The following is a 23,042-nucleotide window of genomic DNA, read 5'->3' as shown; positions in this document are numbered from 1 at the left end:
TGCTACCCTGATTTTTCATTGCCGTTCATCCTTGATACAGACGCTAGTAACAACGGAATTGTAGCTGTTTTGTCCAAAGTTGTCAATGGCGTTGAGAGTGTTGTCACATATGGAAGCAGGGTGCTGTCTCCAGCCGAACAACGGTATTGTGTCACACGCCGGGAACTGTTGGCTATTGTGGTTTTTGTGCAATAGTATCGTCCATATTTGTATGGTAGACACTTTGAGGTGCGCTATGACCACGCAGCGCTACAGTACGCGCTGCGTGTTGATCAGCCATCTGGCCAACTTTTACGCTGGTTGGAGGTTCTCCAGGATTACTCCTTTAAGGTTACCTAGAGCTTCTGTCACACGAACGCTGACGCCCTGTCGCGATTACCAACGAGCGGCGGGTGCGCCTGCTTTTCGGGCTCTGGGTGCTGTAAGCCGGTTGCCGAGCCTCGCCCCCTCTCCTTGCGGCGTCGGCCGAAGTTGTAACATCTGAGTTGGCCGAGGGTCTGGTGGCGCGTGACGCTGTCATTGGGTTGGACCACTCAGAATGGGGGCGCCTCCAGGTTGAGGACACTTCCCTGCTTAAATTGTGACACCGTGTCAGAGAGCCTGAGGGGGGCGAGGATCGACGGGGTGTCGCCTCTGTCATTCTTAGAGGCGGATTGCTCATGCATTGGGACGGAGGGTTGCGCCGTTACAACATTGTTGTGCCCACTGCCCTGTGGGGCAAGGTCATTTGGGTGGTACACGAGCGCCTGCTGCACCGAGGTGAGAATAAGACGCTGGCCACACTTAAGTTGGACTTCTTCTGGCCTGGCATGGCTGAGGATGTCGCTAATTTGTTGAAAGGGTGTGTGTAGTGCGCGCGGCGGAAGCCGCCGGCGAAACCCTGTTGTCCACCGTTACAATCGATCCAGGTTTCCTGCGTACATTAATTAATTGGTCCATTTCCCACTACCCCTCATGGGAATAAGTACTTGCTGGTAGGAGTTGAGTATTTTTCACGATGGCCTGTGGCCTGGCTGCTTCCCAATTAGTCAGCGGCGACGATCAATGAGGCATTCCTCAATGGCTATGTAATGGACAAGGGTGCTCCTGAACGTCTTCGGACTGATCAGGGCAAAAATTAATCTTCAAAGTTGTTGCGGGAGGTGTGCGATTTGTTGGGAACGAAGAAAGTACGCACGTCACTGTACCACCCACAGACGGATGGCATGGTTGAGCGGCTACATAGGACTCTGACGTCCATGTTGAGCCACCAGATCAGCGAGTCCCAACTCGACTGGGATTTACATATTCCCGTCCTATCTGCATATGGGATGGCCCCTCACGCATCCACCAGCTGCTCACCATTTTTTTTAATGTACGAAAGAGAACACGACCCCCCAATTGATGTTCAGTTACAAGCCGCGCCCAACAAGGCTAAATCTAAAATTTCTGACTCCGTGCGCTTCACCCTTCAAAAGCTTTCCGAAGCGTGAGAAGCTTCCAGGGTAAATTCCGATTTGCACCAATTGGCCAATGAGCGGCTGAGGGGTTCCTGTGTTTCTGCACATGAGTGGGTGCCTGGGGATAGAGCCTGGTTGCACTGTCCACAGGTACCGGTGGGTACGTCGCCCAAATTGTTCAAACCTTGGAGAGGGCCGGTTGATGTGATTCGGGTCGTTCGACCACTGTGTGTCCAGATCCGCTTAGGGCAGCGGAGTTGGTTTGTACATCCCTCGCGCCTCAAGCCTTTCATCGCTCCGTGCGAGTTAGTTCGAACTCCACACCGCAGGGGCCAAGTGTCAGATGTGTCCAGCAAGCAGGGGTGTGTGCCCGTTGAGGGTGGTCCTCAGCGGAGTCATCTGATTCAGTCCCCAGGTGCCGCGCGCCTGACGTCCCCAGCACCAACGCCTGCACCGTCTCCACTGCATTCGGGAGAGGAGAACCCATCGACCCGGCCTACTGCTCTTCGTGAGGAGCTGGGTTCGACGGGACATATGCACATTTCCTCCGGGACCTCCAGGGAGAGCGAATCCACCTCCCCTGGAGGTCCGGCCACGAGGACTCGTTTGAAAACTCTTTGGGTTTCTTGTTGAGAGACACATATCGTTTTAATCACTTTTTACTCATTTTTCTTATCACCTTAATCACTTGCTTCATTAAGGGGGAGTTGACAGCCGAGATGGCTGAGTGCTATGAAGGGGGGGTGATGTAGTGACATCGTGGATGGCACTGTGGTGCCGCCCTAGAGAGGTATGGCATGCAATGCACTTACATCGCAGACATCACGTATGGAGCGACATCGTGGATGTCACTGGGTAATGCCGGCTCTAGCGAGGCACGGCGTGCGATCTATTGCCATCGTATATATGGGTGTAGTACCAGCCCCAGAGGGGGCTCAGTGAGCGCTGGGTCATAGCACTCAGTGGCACCACATGTGGCATGCAGTGCTGACTCCTACAGGAGGGAGTGTGAGAGTGTCAGCGATGGGATGAGGTTACCTCAGGCCATGGCACTCTGGTTGACCTCGGAATGCACGTGACAAGTAAGATCTACACAGGGGCCCCAAGTGGGGGCTGTGGGTGGTCACGTGCCGGGGTGAGATCCTGCTAGAGGGTTCGGGAAGGTGGTCGTGGCCAAGGGCGGAGCCAGCCACGGCCAGTGGGCATATAAACCGGGTCCCCGAGAGGGACCGGGGTTCTGCATTGCTGTTGTCATCTGAAGATCCATGTTCTACGTTCTACGTCCAAGAAGAAGTTACAACAGGTGGACCTGGACCCAAGCTGCGGTCCGGTCTGTTGTAGCTACTCCCAGTGTAACTAGTGTAGTTAGCCTGGTGGTCCACCACCATAGGGTGTTATCTGGTAAAGGGGCAGTTACCCCTTTGTGTTAAGTGTGTTGGTATTAATAAATGTGTTGCCTCCAAAGAGTACTTCTGCAACTCAGTTGAATCCACTACATATGTACTCTCTCTCCCTCTGTTCTGCTCCTGTTGCTAAATGCACATACAATGTCACTGGTATTGGCCAAACATAGCAATGCTTCAAAAATGTACCTATAACTTACTCGACTGGGATTGCAAAAAAGCAATATTGCCCACTCCTGTGAAAACTTGCTGGGGACCCACGTAATGACGAGTCTTGGGACTCAGTGAGGATTAACAAGAATAAAAATAAATAAGTAAAAGATTTTGTAATTTAGCATCAACATTCCATTTTTGAAATCCTTTAATTTCCCTGGCAAATTCTTCTCCATATGCTGTGCCTTTACCCATTAAAAAAATATTCCCTTTGAAGCTCTCGATACGTGTGATGTGTCACATTTGTTTTTTATTACAGTGTTTTGTGCGCGTGCTTGTGGAGGAGTGGCAGTGTGGTGGTTAATACACCGAACTCTAAATTCCAAGCTACCCAGGTTTTATTCTTGGCCATGCTCAGCCCCTGTGGAAACGCGCAACTGAACCGAGCCGTTGGCTGCCCAAAAGTTCGACTTCCCCCTAATAAGAGAGTACATTAGCCCAGTGGGTGAGCATCATCTCTATGGGACAACCAATGGCCAGGTGTGCAGGGTCTCCTTCTCCCGTCCACATGTGCGCCACAACAAGGTTAACAGGTGATCTTTAACACTAGCGGAACGCGTTTTTCACACAAGTTAGTGATAAATGTATAGTTCGGCTTGATGTCACAAAGCTACGTTTCTTAAAAGCGTGTGGCGTATTGCGAGTCAACGTCGCAATACTTGGCCTCTGCTGGCGGTGAATGAGATCCGATTCATTCTCACAGCCTCCCCCGCCATTAATTCTCACAACCTCTCCCCAAACTGCACAATCAGCATCAGGGCGAGAGGTGTGGAAGCGTCCCTCTGCCGGCGGTCACCTTGCAGCGTCTAAACTTCATGTCGCCACGCCAGGCAGCGAACCCAGCGGATGAAGCCACGGGATTCCAGGCTCCGGCAGGGGTCGCCTGGCTAGGCCTCCCTCACGCAGTGCTAACTAAGCAACGGCTCCTCTGCGCTCAGTTTAAGTGGCTCACCACACGTCAGTGTTTCCGCGGCGGTGACACAGAGCAGTGTTGGCACGCTCACCACTCGTTACATCCCCACACGGCAGCTCACAATGTCAGCAACAACAACAACCGCCATTCGCCACTAAGTGGCGGTGATGTCACCACGACGCTTGTGCCAGGCCATGTGCACCTTGAGGATCTGTGAAGTGTCGAACGCCCGCTGGCAGGAGGTCACGGGGCAGACCCAGGTGCCACAGGTCGACTGACTTTGTCTGGCAAAACAACCCCCTACCTCCTCGCGGTGCCGGATGGGCAACGCTGTCGTGGACAGTGCTGTGGGGGGGAGGGCCAATTCCGATTGGCCTTTACCCTCATGGCGTCTGTGACTACCACAGTGACTAAATGGGGGCTCTGGACGGGTGAGAGGGGCTGGTAACCCCTCCACCCAATAAATTACCAATAAACCACGACTGAAATATCTAACAATGTCAGCAAACGCAGTGACATAGGCGACAGTAAACAGCACGCTTCTCTCTCAATCAACCACATCAAGAGTGGTGTAGAGCTAAGCATTATACCACCGATCTCCACAGACAATGCTGTAACTAACAATAAAATCTTTTTTAAATCTACATTTATGTAGCATCTTATTCCAAGGCGCTTTGCAGCAATCAGAAAAATATACATTAAATGAGAGTGGTTGAGATAAAGAGTGGGGCTTTTATTAGAAGTGGTGGTGGTGAAGTTATTGTGACAGGAGACCAGGTGGGAGTGGTTAAGGAGGGGTTGGGGTAGTGGTAGTGATAGGGGCTGGGGTAGAGGTAGGGGTAGTAATAGGGGTTGGGGTAGTGGTAGGGGTAGTGATATGGGGTTGGGGGAATGGTAGGGGTAGTGCTAGGGGTAGTGATAGAGGTTGGGGTAGTGGTAGTGATAGGGATTGGGGTAGTGGTAGTGATAGGGGCTGGGGTAGTGATTGGGGTTGGGGTAGTGGTAGTGATAGGGGTAGTGGTAGTGATAGGGGTAGTGATAGGGGTTGGGGTAGTGGTAGCGGTAGTGATAGGGGTTTGGGTAGTGGTAGGGGTAGTGATTGAGATTGGGGTAGCGGTAGGGCTAGTGATAGGGGTTGGGGTAGTGGTAGGTGTAGTGATAGGGGTAGTGGTAGTGATAAGGGTTGGGTAGTGGTACGGGTCGTGATAGGGGTCAGGGTAGTGATAGAGGTTGGGGTAGTGGTAATGCTAGGGGTTGAAGTAGTGATAGGGGTAGTTATAGGGGTTGGGGCAGTGGTAGGGCTAGTGGTAAGGGCAGTGATAGGGGTTGGGGTAGTGGTAGTGATAGGGGTTTGGGAAGTGGTAGTGATAGGGGTTTGAGCAGTGGTAGGTGCAGTGATAGGGGTAGTGTTAGGAGTTGGGTAGTGGTAGGGGTAGTGATAGGGGTTGGGGTAGTGGTAGTGATAGGGGTTGGGGTAGTGATAGGGGTTGGGGTAGTGGTAGTGATAGGGGTTGGGGTAGTGATAGGGGTAGTGATAAAGGTTAGGGTAGTGGTAATGATAGGGGTTGAAGTAGTGATATGGGTAGGGGTAGTAATAGGGGTTGGGGTAGTGGTAGGGCTAGTGCTAGGGGTAGTGATAGGGGTTGGGGTAGTGGTGGGGGAGTGATAGGGGTTGGGGTAGTGATAGGGGTAGGGGTAGTGATAGAGGTTAGGGTAGTGGTAATGATAGGGGTTGAAGTAGTGATATGGGTAGGGGTAGTAATAGGGGTTGGGGTAGTGATAGGGGTTGAGATAGTGATAGGGGTAAGGGGTAGTGATAGGGGTAGTGATAGGGGTTGAGGTAGTGGTAGGGTTAGTGATAGCGGTTGGGGTAGTGATAGGGGTTGGGGTAATGATAGGGGTTGGGGTAGTGGTAGTGATAGGGGTTAGGTTAGTGATACGGGTAGTGATAGGGGTAGTGATAGGGGTAGTGATAGGTCTGGTCATAGCTGGGGGGCCGGGGTAGGACGTAGCAGTAGGACAGGCAAGGGAGAAGAGATAGGGGTTGTTTTAAGGGAGGAAGGGAAGCAGGTTAGTGAAGATGATTGCTCTGTGCGCTGCAGTGGGAGTTGGGAGACGGAATGAGAGCGAGACTGGGCGCAGCAGGGCGAGGGAGGCGCAGAGAGGGACGGTGTAGACTGGGAGCGTAGAGGACGGGATGGGACAGAGTCGTGAGATATGAGAGAAAGCAAGATAGGGATATAGCAAGACCATGTAGGGATTTATAGATTTTAGGGAGAAATTTAAATGGACAGTGGTTTGTAGACAGGGAGCCAGTGGAGTTGGGAGAGTAGAGCAGAAGTCTGGGGGAGGTTAAAATCCGTGGGCCGAGGTAATTTGTGTCTGCTGTTGGAGTGGAGTGAATGCGTAGGCAGGAAGCCTGAGAAGTAGAGAATTGCAACAGTCAAACTGAGTGAAACGAGGAAGTGAACCGGGAGTTTAGCAGCAGATAATGAGACGAGAAGACGAATTTTACGAACATTGAATTGGTGAAAGTGGCAGAGATGCGGTTGGAGAGGCAGGAGTTGACGATGACACCGAGGTTGCGAGCAAATCAGACAGTAGGGAGGGAATGAGGTGGTAGGACAGAGTGGAGGGGACCGGGGAGAGGGCAATGAAAATGATAGTAATTAGGACCTTAGATATTCGTGCCATTCTTATAGCACAGCGTTATCACGAAGGTGTTGTGTTTCACAAACGGATAGAATCTGCCAGTAGGCAGCAATGTTACCAACATAACCCGGAGTATAGGGCACTATATCAAATACAAATCATTATTATTACTACGTGTAATCTCATTTGAACAATTCACAATGTAATTTTTTTTATTTGGACCATGATGCCGACACACAATGGCCTCCTTTTGAATGACCTCAAGGAACCTTTAACATCGACTGTGAAGCAAACGGCTTTGTATTTTATTGTTCACACGCCTGCCAGGATTAACCAGGGCAGCCCCGCGAGCCGTTTCCAATCCGCAACCTCTCCCAACGAGTGGTGAATGTGCGGCCGCTAGGCCCTGTCACTAACAGTATACCACACTCACGTGCGACACACGGCGAAACAAGCAGACACACGGGCAACGCACAGACACACGGGCAACGCACAGACACACAGGCAATGCGAAGACACATGAGCAACGCACATATACACGGGCAACGCACAGACACATGAGCAACGCGCGACACGCGGGCAACGCGCAGACACAAGGGCAACACGTGGTCTCCGTTGGTTGTAAATCAAGTCGCTTGAAAGTAAGCGAGACGCTGTTCACTCGAGTCTCTGGCGTTTTCAGTTTCAGTGAATGGAGTGGTAAACATGTAAAATGAACAAACATTTAAATTCGTGGGCTTATTTGGTCTCTCTGAGCCAGCCACAGCAGAGCTCATCTCTGCATTTTCGCCTGTTAGGCCATTCGAGAATGAATCAATATCCCATGTAACTGAGTAAGCACCATCGCAACAAAAATCAATACATCAATGCTCGTTTATTTGATTGTGTAAGTGACAACTGCGACTCATTATCTTGTTTAAAAGGATGACTTACGTTGCTGGAGTTATAATGAGACTTTTGTTATTCGTATATTAGAGTGTATATAGATCCCATTATAAGCAGCTCTGCCTGCATGGCCTGAAACCCCAGTTACTCCATCTGTAGTCTATAGAAACTCAGCAGAGTTTGGTCTGTAAGTCAACTCTGTGAAGATCCCGTCAAAGATCGGTCAGCGAGTTCGATATTAGAATCTCTGTCTAAGTGAATGTTGAGCGTGGCTCGTCTCCATTGGCAGGACTGAGTCAGTGGTGGAAATTCCACATTCCTATGTCAACGGTCAGTCTCTCCACTGGACAAGCAGTATTAATTTGCCATCAGCTTAGAAAATTGACTCACACAGCCTTCTTTCCGTCTGATTGCATTTGTCGGTCGCACGCTAACAGCGCTGTACCGCCCGGCCAGACACAGAGCCTAAAGATCCTCAGCATTCCGGCATGGTCTCCATCATCAACATTAGATCGGGAAATATCCCGCTGTATAACAACACGTGTTTTGAAAATGTTATGGATTCTAAGCTGTAGGAAAAGTCGCGTGCTGTTTAAGAGTTGATGCTGCTCCTTCTGCTGCTGGAAGAGTGAGATTCAACAGCTCTGAAATGAGATCAATAACCGTGGAAGAAGAAATAACACAGCGATAGTGGTGATATGGTCTGTCAATGGTGATTAAGGGACTGTAGTGAGGCAGTCTTTCAACCTGGGGAGTCATTGGATTGAGGTCGATTCGGCACAAGAACTGTAAGAACATCTTCTTGGTTCTTTCGGTAAAGTCGACAGACCTGTTCTCCACCTGAGGCACGTCGTGAGAATTATTTTATTATGTTTTATTTTTATTATTTTATTATTTCCATTCTACGTGACTTTACCGAAAGAACCAAGAAGATGAATCCCTGCAGTCACGAAAGCTTTAAATCGAAATTTAACTGTAAGAACAGTTGTGCTCGTAGCACCATCCCTGCGATCATCGCAACGCAGCGCGGAATGCACTTGCACATTGTTTAGGCCTGGTGGTGGTCGAATCAGCAGACTAATCATGCTTCTCTGGTCAATACTGCTAGCCACCAGTCCAATGTTACTTATAACATTAGGCAATTTTCCCTGGATCGCGTCACCACATGGCACTTAAGGTTTTGAGGACGAGCACTTGCATGCACTAGCCATGATGACACTTCCTCGCCCCCTACCCATAAGCCTCACCACTGATAGCAAAGCTACCTTATGGCAGGGGGAGCGCATAGAACGTGATACCCTCTTCCCACGGACACAACCGAGACCATGTGGAGAAGAGGGGCACCATGGCGGCGAGATGTTAACTACCTCGCCTGGTATGCAGGAGGTTGCGGATTCGATGCCGACCCTGACGCTTGTATATTCGGAGTTTGTGTGTGCTCCCCATGGTGGCGTGTATTTTCCTCTGGATCCTCCGGTTTTTCCTCCACATTTACAAATGTGCGCTTAACAGTTGGCTCTTATAAATTTCCGCGTGAAAAGCCACTTCGTTGAGCTACCATTTGTGGCCAGGTCACTTCTGATAAAAAGCTACATAGCTCAGTGGGCTTTACTTGGTAAAATTAAAAAAGGTTAGTTTTAAATAGGGGGTGAAGGGAGAAGTCTGACACTGAACAGAACAAGTAGTTGAGACTCCTCAAATTGAAAGTGTAAGGACACTGATAAGGAGCGTAAGGACATGAAGAGAAAGAACATACGCGTCACTTACCTGTACTTCAAAAGATGAACTCCGACAGCCTCTCCCAGTGATTGCAAGGAGGAGCCATTTGTGTAGTGGTGGCTGGGTGGGAGACCAGTGACTGGCAGTGCAGATTTTATATAATAAATTTGTTACCGAGGTAAAAAACACAATGTTTTCTTTGTCCTATACAGCCGGCCACCAATCCATTGCCACAACGTTTAGCAAACATACCGGAGCTGGTACCTGGAGGAGGGGACAGGCCACTTCGTTGAATGGCAGCAGACAACACCGCTCTACCGAATACAGCGTATTGCGAAGCCAAGGTGTCCAAGTCCAAACGCCTGACAAACGAGTGTAGCGACCTCCAGATCCTCCGCCTTGCAGAGATGACATCCAACAGTATGTTGGATGTCCTGGCCCACACGATGTTGCCACCAGACCCTAGGACAGCATAACTCGGTGCAAAACCGTAGAAAATGGTGATCGGTCTCGGACGTGAAGAGGTCTGTGATGAACCGTCCGAACCGGGCATCGCACCTGCTCGAATACCTCGGAGTGCAGAGCCCTATTCCCCGGATCAAGACACTATCAAATTAACACACTTTGCGACCACGTTTTCAAACCCCTGCCAGGTGACAAGCCTTCAGGGACAGATGCTGTGACTCTGCCCAAGAGAAGACATCCCAAGTCTCCATCATTAGAAAGAAAAAGCTTGGGGGAGCCTTGGCGATTGACCATCGCCACCTCTGTCATGCCGTTGCAGTGAATGATAATTCGATTCTCACGGACCTTGGTCTGAAAGTGATGGGAGTGCGAAATGCACTGCTCTGAGCTCTGGTAGCCTGATGCTCCCCTCTGTGTGTCTCGGCCACACGCCCTAGAGAAGTATGCCCTGGAGTTGTGCTCCCCACCCCCACACACTCGCATCGGTCTAGAGAATACAATTCGGCAGTGTCAGGCAGTGGGAGGCCCTTCTGCAGATTTCCCTCTGGTGGAAGTGAAGGCTTGAACTCAATGAACAGCGGATGCTCCTTGAAATTAAGCTTGTAGCCCACAACAGCTCGGACTTACAAATCCGTCATCGTGCGTGTCCACGCCGGCATCAATAGTGCTAGGTGGCCCCCCTATGTACGCAAGAAATGGGCGGGACGTGCGCTCTCCTTGGTTCCGTCAGTGCTGCTGATGCCTGTCTGCAAATGCGGCAGCATCAGCCCGGTACTGTGGTTATTTTGGCTTATCCTTCGCCTTACCTCCGGAAAAACAGACTTGTAGGCCCAGCTTCGAAGCAAGCTTCCCTCTCTAAAACCGAGATTGGCGACCGGAGGGCCACAGCAAACAAAATGGGATTTGCACAACTAGGCTTCCTTTTCGTTGTCCGCCTTGAGTTGTTCAGGCAGTTCGTTTTGAAGAGGATCTACCCCTTTGCAAAGGGTAGAGTGCACAAGACCACCCCTTCCTTGAGCTGAGGGTCAGTTTTGCCCCCATTCTGCCACATCACCCTTCGGCGCACAATGGCGGCAGCCACCATCTGCGATGGACCGTCGAGCAGGTCTCTTCCTGCGTCAAAGAAAGAACATGGCTATATCCCGGATGTCAAGATAGGCCCTGATGAAACTCCTGGGTCTTCTTATGTGATGGGCTTGAGTCTCTTGTGACTCCACGGTGAACTTGGCTGCGAACGTCACATATATTGTGATGCGTATGGCAGAAGCTGTGGCGTGCAATGCCCTTTCTTGAATTCTATATCCGATGCCCTTTTCTTAGCATCCAGCACAGCCTGGAAGCTTTCCTCCCATCGAGCAGGATGGTCTGGGAGCTCCATCACTACCATGGCCGCATCCACATGTGGCAATATCCTGTGCATAACGACGACCATCGAGGCTGTGCGTGGTCTGCGCTAGTGTCGCCCAAAAACTCTTCCACTCGGGAAGTGGAAAAGTTTTTAGATTCTTTGCTGGCAGATTTTGCCGGCAGATTTTTCGAGAGGAACGGTTCCGGGTGCTTGAGCGTGTGCCTGATTTTACATCCCAGCGAGTACAAGACATCTTGCGGAAAAATCTTTTTTTTTTGCTTTCTCCTCGTCCGATGAATCCTGATCCAAGGACAGCTCCGCCGATGACAAGTTACATCAAGTGTTCGGTCTTTTTCGACGTGGATTTCCTCTGTTCTGCTCTTCTCTTGCGGCTTCTTACATGAAAGCACCCATTATCCAGCTGTATCCAGGGTTCCTAGGAATTACTCATTCCCCCTCGATGATGATGTCGTCTTCAAAAGTGGACACTTCCGTAGTGAAACGCTGGTTGTGTGACACAGACCTCTGACCTGTAAAAAGCGCGTGGGCACAAGCAGACACGTCGATGAATAATTCCCAGGACGACGACGTTATCATCATCATCATCTTCAGAGACTGACATTCCCACTACACCATGTTGTAGTCTCAGATCAGCAGCAACAGGGGGATTGCTGGTCGACGCAAAGTCAGACCGGTTCTGGGAATACGTCCTCGTCTTCCAGAGGTAAGCACTGCCCTAGAAAAATGTGGGGTTTGAGGCAACAGTCTTAGCTGGCTGGTCAAGACTATCGGGGTCTCAGTGGCTGCCGTGGCAGAACTGCCCTGCTGTTGCTCCTGCGATGAGGACGTCCTTGCCCACGTAGATTATGCAGTGGAGTTCCAGACAAGACTCGCGTTAAGTCTGTGTCCTCGTCCTCTTCTTCTCCTTGAAGGGGTGATGCTTCTGCGATGGTGTCCTTGTTCCTGGAAGGTTGGTCAGGGACGCTGACAAACACATCCACCACAAATGTGTTTTTTTTCCGCTGCCGGCAGTTGACGTGAGCGGCTTGAGCCTTATCCGCAGCTCCACGCACCATAGGGACGTGACCCAGCACGCCTGATAGCTCCCTGCCCATTGTGGTGGGCCCTGAGTTCAGCTGCGCCCCTGTCCGCGGGACCGCTGTCCCACTGGTCCAGGTCATGACGTCGACTGCCAAGCAGGGCCAACGCAGCGCGGCTCTGCTCATCTGACCGTGGCTCAAGCAAAAACTAGCCTATGGTACAGTCATGGTTTTTTCAGTTAACGTTTCGCCTCCCATAGTACCTCCATGGTTTTGACAAAGGTTAACAGATTAACGGTACATTTACGTTATATGCACGCGGGCACCAATTTTGGCCAATCCGAGCACTCGTAAGTGGGGCTGAGCCACGCCCTCAGCCAATCAGCGAAGCCCATTTGTGAGCGGCTTTGTTGACTTCACGTTTTATGTTTTGGCAGTGGAAACAGCTCTCGAGCAGACCCAGTGATTTTTACTTATTTTTAAAATTACAAGTGAATTCGATTAACAGTTCGTTCAGTGAGCAGTAGTTTTCGTGGAAAGGATTAAAAACGTTAACCAAGGGACTACCGTCCTGACATAAAGCCGGGTTTTCATCGGCAGCCACCGCCAGACTCCACTGTTACGAAGAGACGGAGGGGCAACCAAGCCAGAATAAAATGGGGGCAAAAACGTGCCTCTACACGAGGAAATAAACAAAAGGGGGGGTGGGGGGCAGTCTGACGGTGGCCACCAGGTGTACAAAGAATGGAGTATGAGCGGCGCGATCCCAGCCCGAGTCGTGCTCTGGGCTGCTCTGCTCATGCGCGCTTCTCTGTGGTGCGTTCCGCTACTGCACGGGCCTCGGCCGCTTGGAACGGCGGCTCTTCACAGCCACATATTAGAAGGTAAAATAGTTCACAATGAACTGTGATGTTTACATTAATTAGTTCATTAATTATGCCGGAACGCTAACCATACAATTTTGCGAAAATATCCACACAGATAAAAAAAATGGGCACACTTAAAGAGCGAAGTGAAAGATGAGACAGGGTAGACACAAACCGTTTCTTGCTCGATTGCACCAACAAAAACTACAATCTAAACTTTGAACATCAAACTATGATCGCGCTAGCCCTAGCTGCAGCTCGCCCTTAAGGTGAAGACAAAAAAGTGAGACTTATGGGTAGGGGGCGGGCAATTGTGGTGATAGTCCGGGAGGGCACTAAGACTCAAAAAGCCTTATCTGCAATATGTTACAAAGGTCCGAGACATTGCCAAGTGTTATTCGTAACACTGCATCGGTGGTGGCGACCAGTAAAGGATGAAGATAAAAATGGCGATCCTTATTCCACACGGGAAAACAAATCACCCCAAGTCCCCAGGAATAATTTAACCGTGTCGACAGTACATTCACTCGACTTGGCAATGAAGATTCAAGAGGGCTCTGGGACAATCAGGTCACCTAGAAAAAATGGTGATATCTGATTAGGGTTAAACGGCGGGGGTGACGTCTGTGGTTGAGGAGCGCCCAGGAGCTGCGCGGGATAGACCGCTTGTGGGCAGGTGATGTTTAAAAGGACGCCTGGGTAAGAGGTCGTGCTCAACGTTTACTGTGCCCCCCGCTCCCAACGCCGACTCGAGACCCCATTTATCCACAGTAGTTGGAAAAAGGCTTATCGCACACCGCGTCACATGTTCGCGTCAAATGGGGGTGGGAGGGTGTGCGTGCGCACACGCGAGTGCGTCTGTGTGCTCACGCACGTTCAGCTGCGTGTGTGTCAGGGCGTACAGTTTAAGAGCGCTTATGCCGCCTGGGTGTGTTAGAGTCGATAAATCAATAATCTGTACTTGGAGCCAGGTCAGAGCCCATTGAGAGGGAGACCTGTTTGTGCACTTAAAGTTAAGTGTGTCTTGCATGTATGCAAGTGTATCAAGCTGTGTGTATTGTGGATGTGAGCGATGTCATCCGTGTTTCTGTGAACCTGTATGCTTATTTGTTCGTAAATACTTCTGAAAGCATCTCCGTTCAAATTTGGGTTTCCACCTACATACGTGAGCCCGTCACGCTGTAGGGCGTGCTGTGCTATAAAGGACTATTGTGTACAAGGCTGCCTAGGTGTATCTTGGTGTGCATGTGCATAGTGGGGAGAGTGGTAGTGTAGCGGTTAGTGCACTGCGCTAAGGACCTGGCGACCTAAGTTCAATTGCTGCTCTCACCCAACACCGGTGTCGATTATCTGAACCACTCCTAAGCCTCCCCTAAGCTGTCTATGAGTACCCGTTGCTGAGCACTGGGGAGACAAAGGTAGGTGGCCGGGCACGGTCTTGGCCACCTACCTCCTCGTGTGCTGTAAAGGCCTTCATAGGGATATTTGTATGTTTGTTGAACTTATTTCACAATGTATGTAGCCAACCGTGCTAATTGGAGGTGCGGGGGAAGGACAAGAAGCTAAACATAAAAAGCAGTTCTAAAGGCATTAGTTTTCAATCTAGATTTAAAAGTGCTGCTCGCTAACAGTACTTGCCCCAACAGTCTGCTAAAAGCTAAACTGGGGACCTTTGACTTGTGTGCAGCAGCAGGGCGCCCTGTGTGTGGGGACACCTCACCTGGCTGCGATCCTTCTCCACCCGGCGGAAGCACTTGTTGAGCGAAAGGTTGTGTCGCACGGAGTTCTTCCAGCCCGTAGGTGCACTCGCAAAGTACGGGAAGTTCTCCAGTATCCAGTTGTAGATGTCGCGCACGGGCAGTCGCTTGCCGGCCGAGCACTCGATGGCCAGGAAGATGAGGCAGCTGAAAGAGTAGGGGGGCTTCCCACCCCCGCCCGAGCCGGCGCCCCCGCCGTGGCCGTGCTCCGGCGACCCAGGGAACGACGGCAGCAGCGGCGGCGGCGTGGCTCCCGAGCCGCCAGCGCTGGCGTCGCGCAGCGGACTTAGCGAACGCAGCAGGAGGCCCCCGCCACACCCACCGGTCACACCGCCTCCCCCGCCAGAGCCCGCACCACCCACCAGGCTCAGCGAGCGCAGGAGGTTCTTGCTCTCGTGGAGCCAGTCCAGGTTGGTGAGCTCCTCATCCTCGCTCTCGAGGCCTCCACCGCCGCCGCCCGGCGCCGCCGTGGACGCCGACGCTCCGCCCCCGTGCCGCCCGCCCCGGCTCCCGCGCCCGCCCCCTGTGACCGACGGCAGGCTACCCGTGCTGGCGCACAGACCCTGGCTGCCGCTGGAGCCTCGCGCATGCTGCAGCGCTTTGGACAGTGTGCTGCCAGGATAGCTCCTGCTCAGACCCCCGCCGGCGCCCGCGCTGGTGGCACGAGCGGAGCCGCCCCCTGATGCATGACCGCCGACGCCCCCTCGGCCGCCGCGCGCCCTCCCAGGCCCCCGCGTTGCCGCCCCTGAGCTGCGACGCCGCGTCTGCCCTCGCTCCGGCGAGCCCGGGGCAGGAGGCACCGCAGAATGCACGCCGGCCACAGGGGTGTGAGCGCCGCCGCCGCCGCCACCGCCGCCACGGCTCTCTCCGCAAACCTCGCGCAAAGTGCGCGACAACACTCTGCTGGGGTAGCTCCAGCTCAGGGCGCTCGCGTCGCCACCACCGCTGCCAAACGGCTCCTCGGCGTCGGCCTGACGCGCCTCCCGCAGCGCTTTCGACAGGCTGCTCTCAGGGTAGCTCCAGCTGAGGCCCGCGTCAGCGGCGGCGCCGTCCGAAGACGATGCCGTTCGGTCACGCGGAGCCCGCAGCTCCGCAGCGCGGAGCCGCGCCTCGCTGGGGTGCGGCGGAGGGGGCGGTGGTGGGGGTAGTGCGGGAGTCCCCGCGCCGTCGCCCGGCCCCTCCCCTGAGCGCACCAGGCGGAGCGCCCCCGCCAGCTCACCGCCTGGGAAGCTGCGGCTCAATCCCCGCGCCACCAAGTAGGCGTCGCCGAGTTCGTCGTCAGTGGAAAGCCATGGGGGCTCGTCCAGGACGATGGCGGCGGTGCCGAGACGGCGGCCCGGGGCTCCCTGCCGCGCCTCGCGCAGCGCCCGCGACAGCGACCCTCCCGGGAAGCTGCGGCTGAGCGCGTCACATCCGCGCGAGTGGTGTGGCGGTTTGTGCGACGACGACGATGCGGGTGGCGACGTGGCCGACAGCAACAGGGAAGAGGAGGAGGAAGAGGCGGAGGAGGCGGATGAGGACGACGAGGGGGAGCGCATCGGCGAGGAGGAGAGCGCTCGTGCCGCGGGAGAGTCTCGTGGTCGCACCTCGTCGCCGCCGCGCGCCCGCGCGTGGGCGTGCGCGTGCGCGCCCACCGCCAGGATGCCGCCCAGCGGGCACGGCACTGCCAACCCGCTCATCAGTACGCCGGCTCCGCCGCCCATGCCAGTGCCGCTCGGGTAGCACAGGTTGAGGCCGTCGATGAGGTAACCGGCGGCGGCGGCGGCCGCGGCGGCGCTCGAGACGCCGATGCCGAAGGGAAGGTGGCCCAGGTGGTAGCCGGGGCCCAGGGCCCCCGAGAGGCGGGCGGCGCGCGCCGACAGCAGGCCACCTCCCCCGCCGCCGCCTCCGCCGCCGCCACCACCCGGGGGCGGGAATCCACATGCGCCGCCATCGGGGAGGAAGGCGCCGGGCGGCAGCGCGACAGAGTCCAGGTAACCTCGGGGCAGCGCGCTGGATACCAAGGTCCCCGACGACAACTCCAGCTTTTTATTCAGAGGCATGGCGGCTCTGCCCATTCACCTCCGCTCCCCTGTGCACACGGACGCAATGGTGGGGCATGTGAGTACGCGCGCGAGTGCGTGCATGTGTGCGTGTACACTCTTGACACCACAGGTAAGTCATCAGCATCTATAACCAGCTCCAAATCCTCCAATATCGCATGTAGAGGAGGAGGATCGTGAAGGATGCTGCTTGGCACTTGGAGGCAGTCACCCTCCAACAACAACAAAGAGCGGGAGAGCACAGGTAGTGCATCTGTCAATCATCTCAGTTGGTCAACCCATAACACCACTAAGTTACATCACTGTCACTTAGTGGCAAATGGCGGCTTTTGTTTTTGCATATGCTGTCCTTGAATGCATAAGACTGCGTGTAGGCACCAATTGTGTTGAATGCGTATTTGTTGTATGTAATTGGGTTCATGTGACCAATGCTGCTACTAGAGGCTGATTGATACACTCATCACATTGGAAAAAGAATAAAAATATACTTTTTCATTTTTCGCTTCATACCATGGTGTCTCAGAGTGCTTTGCACAATAAGCACCTCATATTTCATATAATTTCAAGTATCTAAAAGGGCACCCCCAGTGGCAACTGTCCCTGCGTGGAATGAGGTGAATCAGCACCTGGCCTGCAAGTGGGCATTTACCTGCCAATTGGGGATGGTGATTTTTGATTCATGCCATCCCAATCGGGTTGGAACTGTTCGAAGCCTAACTTCTACATTTACACAGGAAGGCTTTGAGTGTTTTTGTACTAATAACATGAATGGTAGGAGAGCAGGGCAGCGCTAAAAACATGCACAGAGAAATCCACAATCTACTTGCTATACCACCTCCTGCATCGTGATAATCGAAGGTGCGGGAAACTATGTACAAAATTATAATGCACATCATCCGAGTTTGATTCACCAACCACACCAAAAAATTCGCTACACCGCACGAGAACCTGAGTCGGAGTCCTGTGGACTGGGCCGACACTCAAACCCAGGTGGTCTCCGGCAGTGCCAGTGCAGCCCTCTGACACGGCCATCGCGAGCCACCAAAGTTGTCCGTACGGCTTTCCGGGTGTAAAAACTAACGTCCTTAAAAAACCACAAACCTTTTTTTTAACATAACATTTCCAAAAGAAAACCCTGTCGGATAATTCTCACATGATTCAGGGCGCGAGCAGTTAGGAGAGTTTGAACGACAGGAGGAGGGAGTGTCTCTCCGTGATGCCGCTCGCACCGTGACTGGTATCACGGCCTAAATCTTAAAAATGCAAAGATTGCCCACAAATTACTCAACTTTGGGCTCCAAGGAGATTTCTATAGGTTTGCCCTTTGTACTTTATATATTGTCTTCCAAGTCAGAGTTATCACATGGACAATATATTGATGGACTGGATTAGCAGGTCAGTGTTCAGTTCTAGGTCTGGGTTATAGAGTGGGTGATGGGCTCTAGGTTTGGGTTATAGAGTGGGTGATGGTCTCTAAATATGGGTTACAGAGTAGGTGATGGGCTTTAGTTCTGGGTTATAGAGTGGATGATGGACTCTAGGTCTTGGTTATAGAGTGGGTGATGAGCTCTAGGCTGAGGCCATCAACTCGTGGGGCTGAAGAACCTGGTTTAACCATGGGTGGCTGTTCAAACTAAACCCCAGGACCTCAATGGTGCTAGACTAATGTTCAGCGACATAGCCACGATGTGCCCTGCAAACCAGCCAGCGAGCAGCCTGCTCAACAGTAAAAATGCTAATACGTTTGGCAAACACAGCCATCACATAGCTCAGCATTCCAGACAGCCAACTGTTACTCGCCATTTGGGTATTTTTAAAGCGGTATTTTTGACGCGCGTTATTCACACTCGGGGGGTATAAATAGGCCGGGGCTCTGAACAGCCGGGATCCCCCACCCCTCGCCCTCGAGCTGTCCCGAGTCCAAGAGCCCCCCAAGCGGGGCCCTGTACGGTCGCGCACCGATCACCAGGCCGGCCGGCGCGACGCGGTCACGTCAGTGGATCATAAAAACACGCAAACCAAACGAGTACACAGGATCTTATTTTCATTATTTCTATTATTATTATTCTGCTGCTGCTCGTTAACCCAAAAACGCCTCTCAAGAGTTTCAAGACTGTCTTTCAGGAGGGGTTTAGGCGGGAGTGATGTTGCTGCTGTGTATAATCTCAATTGAATAATTTGCATGGGGAATTATCAGAAATGGGATGTTTGGCCAAGAGCAATTACATTGTGCGTGTGTTAGCGATGGGGGGGGGGGACCAGAGAGAGCCCGGAGGAAACCCAAGCAGAACCGGTGGAGAACATAGAAATACCACACAGAACATACAAACTCCACATAGAACATACAAACTCCACAAAGACAATACAAACTCCACATAGAACATACAGAAAGCTGTTCGAGTCGGGGAAGTCAACCCCAGGAGTGCTTTCTGTAAGGCACAGTATTACCGCTGCACCACCCTCCCACCCAACACATTACCTGAACCCGTTCTTGACAAATATTAACCGATAATATCAATGCATCAGAGCTTATTAACGAATAAGCTTCTTTCGCTGCTTGTGGAACAGATCCAACTCATATGAATGGATGAAAAAGCAACCGTTCAAAGCTCAATTTGTTTAACTAGGTGAGCAATATAGAGACGAGAATATTCTCATTTGCAAGAGTGACCTGAGTGACCAAAACGGGAAAAACAATAACATAAAATGATGATTGACAATGAAGCAAATTGAAATCAGAGCAAAATATCAAAACAGAAATCATAGCTAAAACACCCAAACAGAAATTAGCACAAAAACAATTGCATTAATAAATCAATTGACAAAAGTGCACAAACATAACCGCATTTCTAGTTTCAAATGTGGGCTAGGAAATATCCTTTTACAAAAAATTCAAGTAAAAGTTACCAAAACATCACAAAATACCGAAGGTGATTATTTGTTGTCGTCGTGTGTAAATGGACGAGTCAGGATAAGAAGTCAGCGCTGTTCCATAGCTTTGAGCAGGTGCAGACCCACTGACTTGAACAGCTGCCGACGATCGGGCGCCATATGCCAGTGCTTGTCCTGTGATATGCGATGGTGCTGGGCCTTGTACGTGACCACGGCGTGCAGTTGTTTTGCTCTGGATACTATTTGGATGTTTTTTCTCTGATTTCTATTTGAATGTATTGGCAGTAAAGCAGTGGTGCGCGGAATACTTTTTTTTGTTGCAATTATTTATTTTACCGTAATTCGCAACCCCGGTCAGAAAATCTTGCGGGGTGGTGGTTGTGGTGCGTGGAAATCAGTTGTCGTGATGTCAAAGCAGTCGGAAGACGAACGTTATGCGAGCAGCTGAACACAAAACTTCACAGTCTGTTGCCGTATAGCACCCTGCCTGACGATTGGCTTCGTGTTTTGACTCGTGCCCTCGATTTGGTCGGACAGTTCTTAAACCTAACCCTAAAGCGTTCAGAAGGAGTACGACACGATCCCAATGCTCTACTTGCCGTACTATCCATCGGCGGTTCAAGACGACGGCGAAGATGATGCTCCACCAGTCCCACCTCAGGCTCGAGAGGCAATGCAAGAAAGCTGCTGCTGCTGCTCCTGCTGCTCCAGCTGCTCGCCCTCCTCCTGGTCAGCCCAAAAAATTGCATGCCCCGGAACCAAATCAAGAGTCAATATTGACCTTTGATAGCAAGTCTCAGTAGACTGAATAAACCTTCGAATCACATCAAACTTAGCGAAGGGGTCAATTAAAAACTGATAAATAGATTTGTCGCTAAAAATTTCAGGGCCGGTGTTTTTTGCTGCACCGGTGCACCGCCAATACATCCATTTGCTTCATTGCTGTACAATAATGTATGTATGTTTAACTTCTTTCTTACCACACGTAGTCAACCGTGCTAATCGATTCCTGGGGGGAAGGGGGGTAATGTTCCTCGAAAATGCCGTCTTGGGCAAAAACCACAGTCAACAAATAACAGACCTCATGGGAAAAATAGGATTACAATCCTGGGTCCAATATTATCACCCCACTCACTGTTTGTGTAACTAATTCTACATGATTTACCCCCACTTGGTATCAAATACAAATCAAAACAGACACATGATACATGTAAATAGAATAACATATATTAAGACAGAATGAAAGTTAAATTGGCATAATTTACTGACGATGAAGGATGATGGTGGTGAAGATGAATTATCACCCCGTCCCTCTTTGTTGAACTTATAATTCTATGTTATTTCACTCTTTTTATTACAAATCACGCAGGTAACATACATGATAAATAGAAAAAAATTGGGACATAAAATAAAAGAGTGAAAATATTTTTTTCTTTTACTTATGATGAACGCTGATGGCGAAAGTGATGTTGGTGGGGATGTTAGAGGGGGGATTTCAGGCAACGCATGGAGTGACAACGTAATGAGTGTGAAAAAGAGCTTCATAGCTCATTGGATTTCTCCAGGACAAATATAGATGCTGAGTGGTGGAAAAGTTAGAATGAGACGAGATATTCATCCATAGCATATCTTGCATAGTGCAGGCAGACTGCTTAGTATCTACAGTACAGTGCAAGTGGGATGCTTAGTATCTACAGTACAGTGCAAGCAGACTGCTTAGTATCTACAGTACAGTGCAAGTGGGATGCTTAGTATCTACAGTACAGTGCAAATGTGCTGCTTAGTTACTACAGTACAGTACAAGCAGACTTAGTATCTACAGTACAGTGCAAGTGGGATGCGTAGTATCTTCAGTACAGTGCAAGTGTGCTGCTTAGTATCTACAGTACAGTGCAAGCAGACTGCTTAGTATCTACAGTACAGTGCAAGTGGGCTGCTTAGTATCTACAATACAGTGCAAGCAGACTGCTTAGTATCTACAGTACAGTGCAAGTGTGCTGCTTAGTATCTACAGTACAGTGCAGGCAGACTGCTTAGTAGCTACAGTAAAGTGCAAGTTGGCTGCTTAGTATCTACAATACAGTGCAAGCAGACTGCTTAGTATCTACAGTACAGTGCAAGTGGGCTGCTTAGTATCTACAGTACAGTGCAAGTGGGCTGCTTAGTATCTACAGTACAGTGCAAACAGACTGCTTAGTATCTACAGTACAGTGCAAGTGGGCTGCTTAGTATATACAGTACAGTGCAGGCAGACTGCTTAGTATCTACAGTACAGTGCAAGTGGGCTGTTTAGTATCTACAGTACAGTGCAAGCAGACTGCTTAGTATCTACAGTACAGTGCAAGTAGCCAGCCCAACATCTCGAGTACATTACTAGCGGACCGCTCACTACTTGTTGACGTCGAGATGAGAATCTTAGCAGCGTCAAACCACGTACAGCCGAAACATCACATCCGTGTTCCGGAAAACAGACCTCCTGAGGTAAACCGTGTAGGGCCAAAACACGTGTTCGATAAAACCGTGTTGAGTAAGGTTTTATTATTTCATGTTCTTACTTTTGTCATTTTGGTGACACAGATAACACGTGCGAAAGATACTATCCTGGCCTCTTCAATCCTCACCTAGATAAACATAATTAACTTGAAACTTAAACCTCTGGACATGCTTGCAAGTTAGATTTTTCTATTTCAACGGATATTCTTGGTGAAATATTTTAATAAAAAAAACAACAGAGTATTTTACTGTTAAAGATCATTTTATAAAAATGCTCGTCACAACACTATGTGAGGTGCGCCTGCGTTCCGCTGGTGGCGTGGCCTGCGCTTACAGACACTAGACAGCATGTAGACGCTACTCTAAATTTAAGAGATTTATATTTATCCAGTCTGGGAATTCCTAAACTCCCGCCACTCTACTTAAAAACTCCAGACTACAAACTTCAGTGCCGGGCGGCCGCGCGCTGCAAACATAAACTCACGCCATCCCATGACGAGTTAGCACAACTTGCACATCAAGCGGGGAAGGTATCTCAAGTTCAACAAAAGTGCCTCTCGGTCACGAGCACCTTCCCCGGTGTACATACGCTGTTCAGCTTTCCCACGTTAAAACGTCGCAGCAACTTTGCGTCGACCTTGTGCCTGCAACAAGGCTGCCCTCGCGCGCCTGTGCGTACGTGCGCGTGCGACTTTTCTCAACATTTCCCCCCCCCACTCAATAAAACTCTCAACAAGAAATTCAGCCACAGTTTCAAAAGGGTCAAAGCCCAAACCGGAACGACGTGAGTTTGGTCAGACTTGGTTAAAGCTCTCCTGAGCAAGCAAATACATCATCATCGTTGTCATCATCACGGTCTGCAGTGCTGATGTCGGAATGCGGTGGTCATTAGAGCCTTTGAAAATAATTAGTGGC

At 51.0% G+C, this 23,042-nt stretch overlaps 1 protein-coding gene across 1 annotated transcript in view; it reads right to left on the bottom strand.

Annotated features, from left to right (window-relative positions):
• The window catches only part of LOC144723750 (uncharacterized), a 241,233-nt gene that overhangs the window by 137,066 nt on the left and 81,125 nt on the right, over positions 1 to 23,042 (bottom strand). The window contains exon 3 of the mRNA XM_078602681.1: positions 14,664 to 16,771. Coding sequence (XP_078458807.1) covers positions 14,664 to 16,757 — 2,094 coding nt within the window. The 5' untranslated portion in view covers positions 16,758 to 16,771. The remainder of the gene's footprint in view (positions 1 to 14,663; positions 16,772 to 23,042) is intronic.

The sequence above is a fragment of the Lampetra planeri genome, chromosome 18 (assembly GCF_965212315.1).
Source record: "Lampetra planeri chromosome 18, kcLamPlan1.2.h2, whole genome shotgun sequence".
NCBI classification, from domain to species: domain Eukaryota; kingdom Metazoa; phylum Chordata; class Hyperoartia; order Petromyzontiformes; family Petromyzontidae; genus Lampetra; species Lampetra planeri.
The sequence above is the reverse complement of the archived record's forward strand: the minus strand, read 5'-3'. Positions and strand labels throughout refer to the sequence as shown.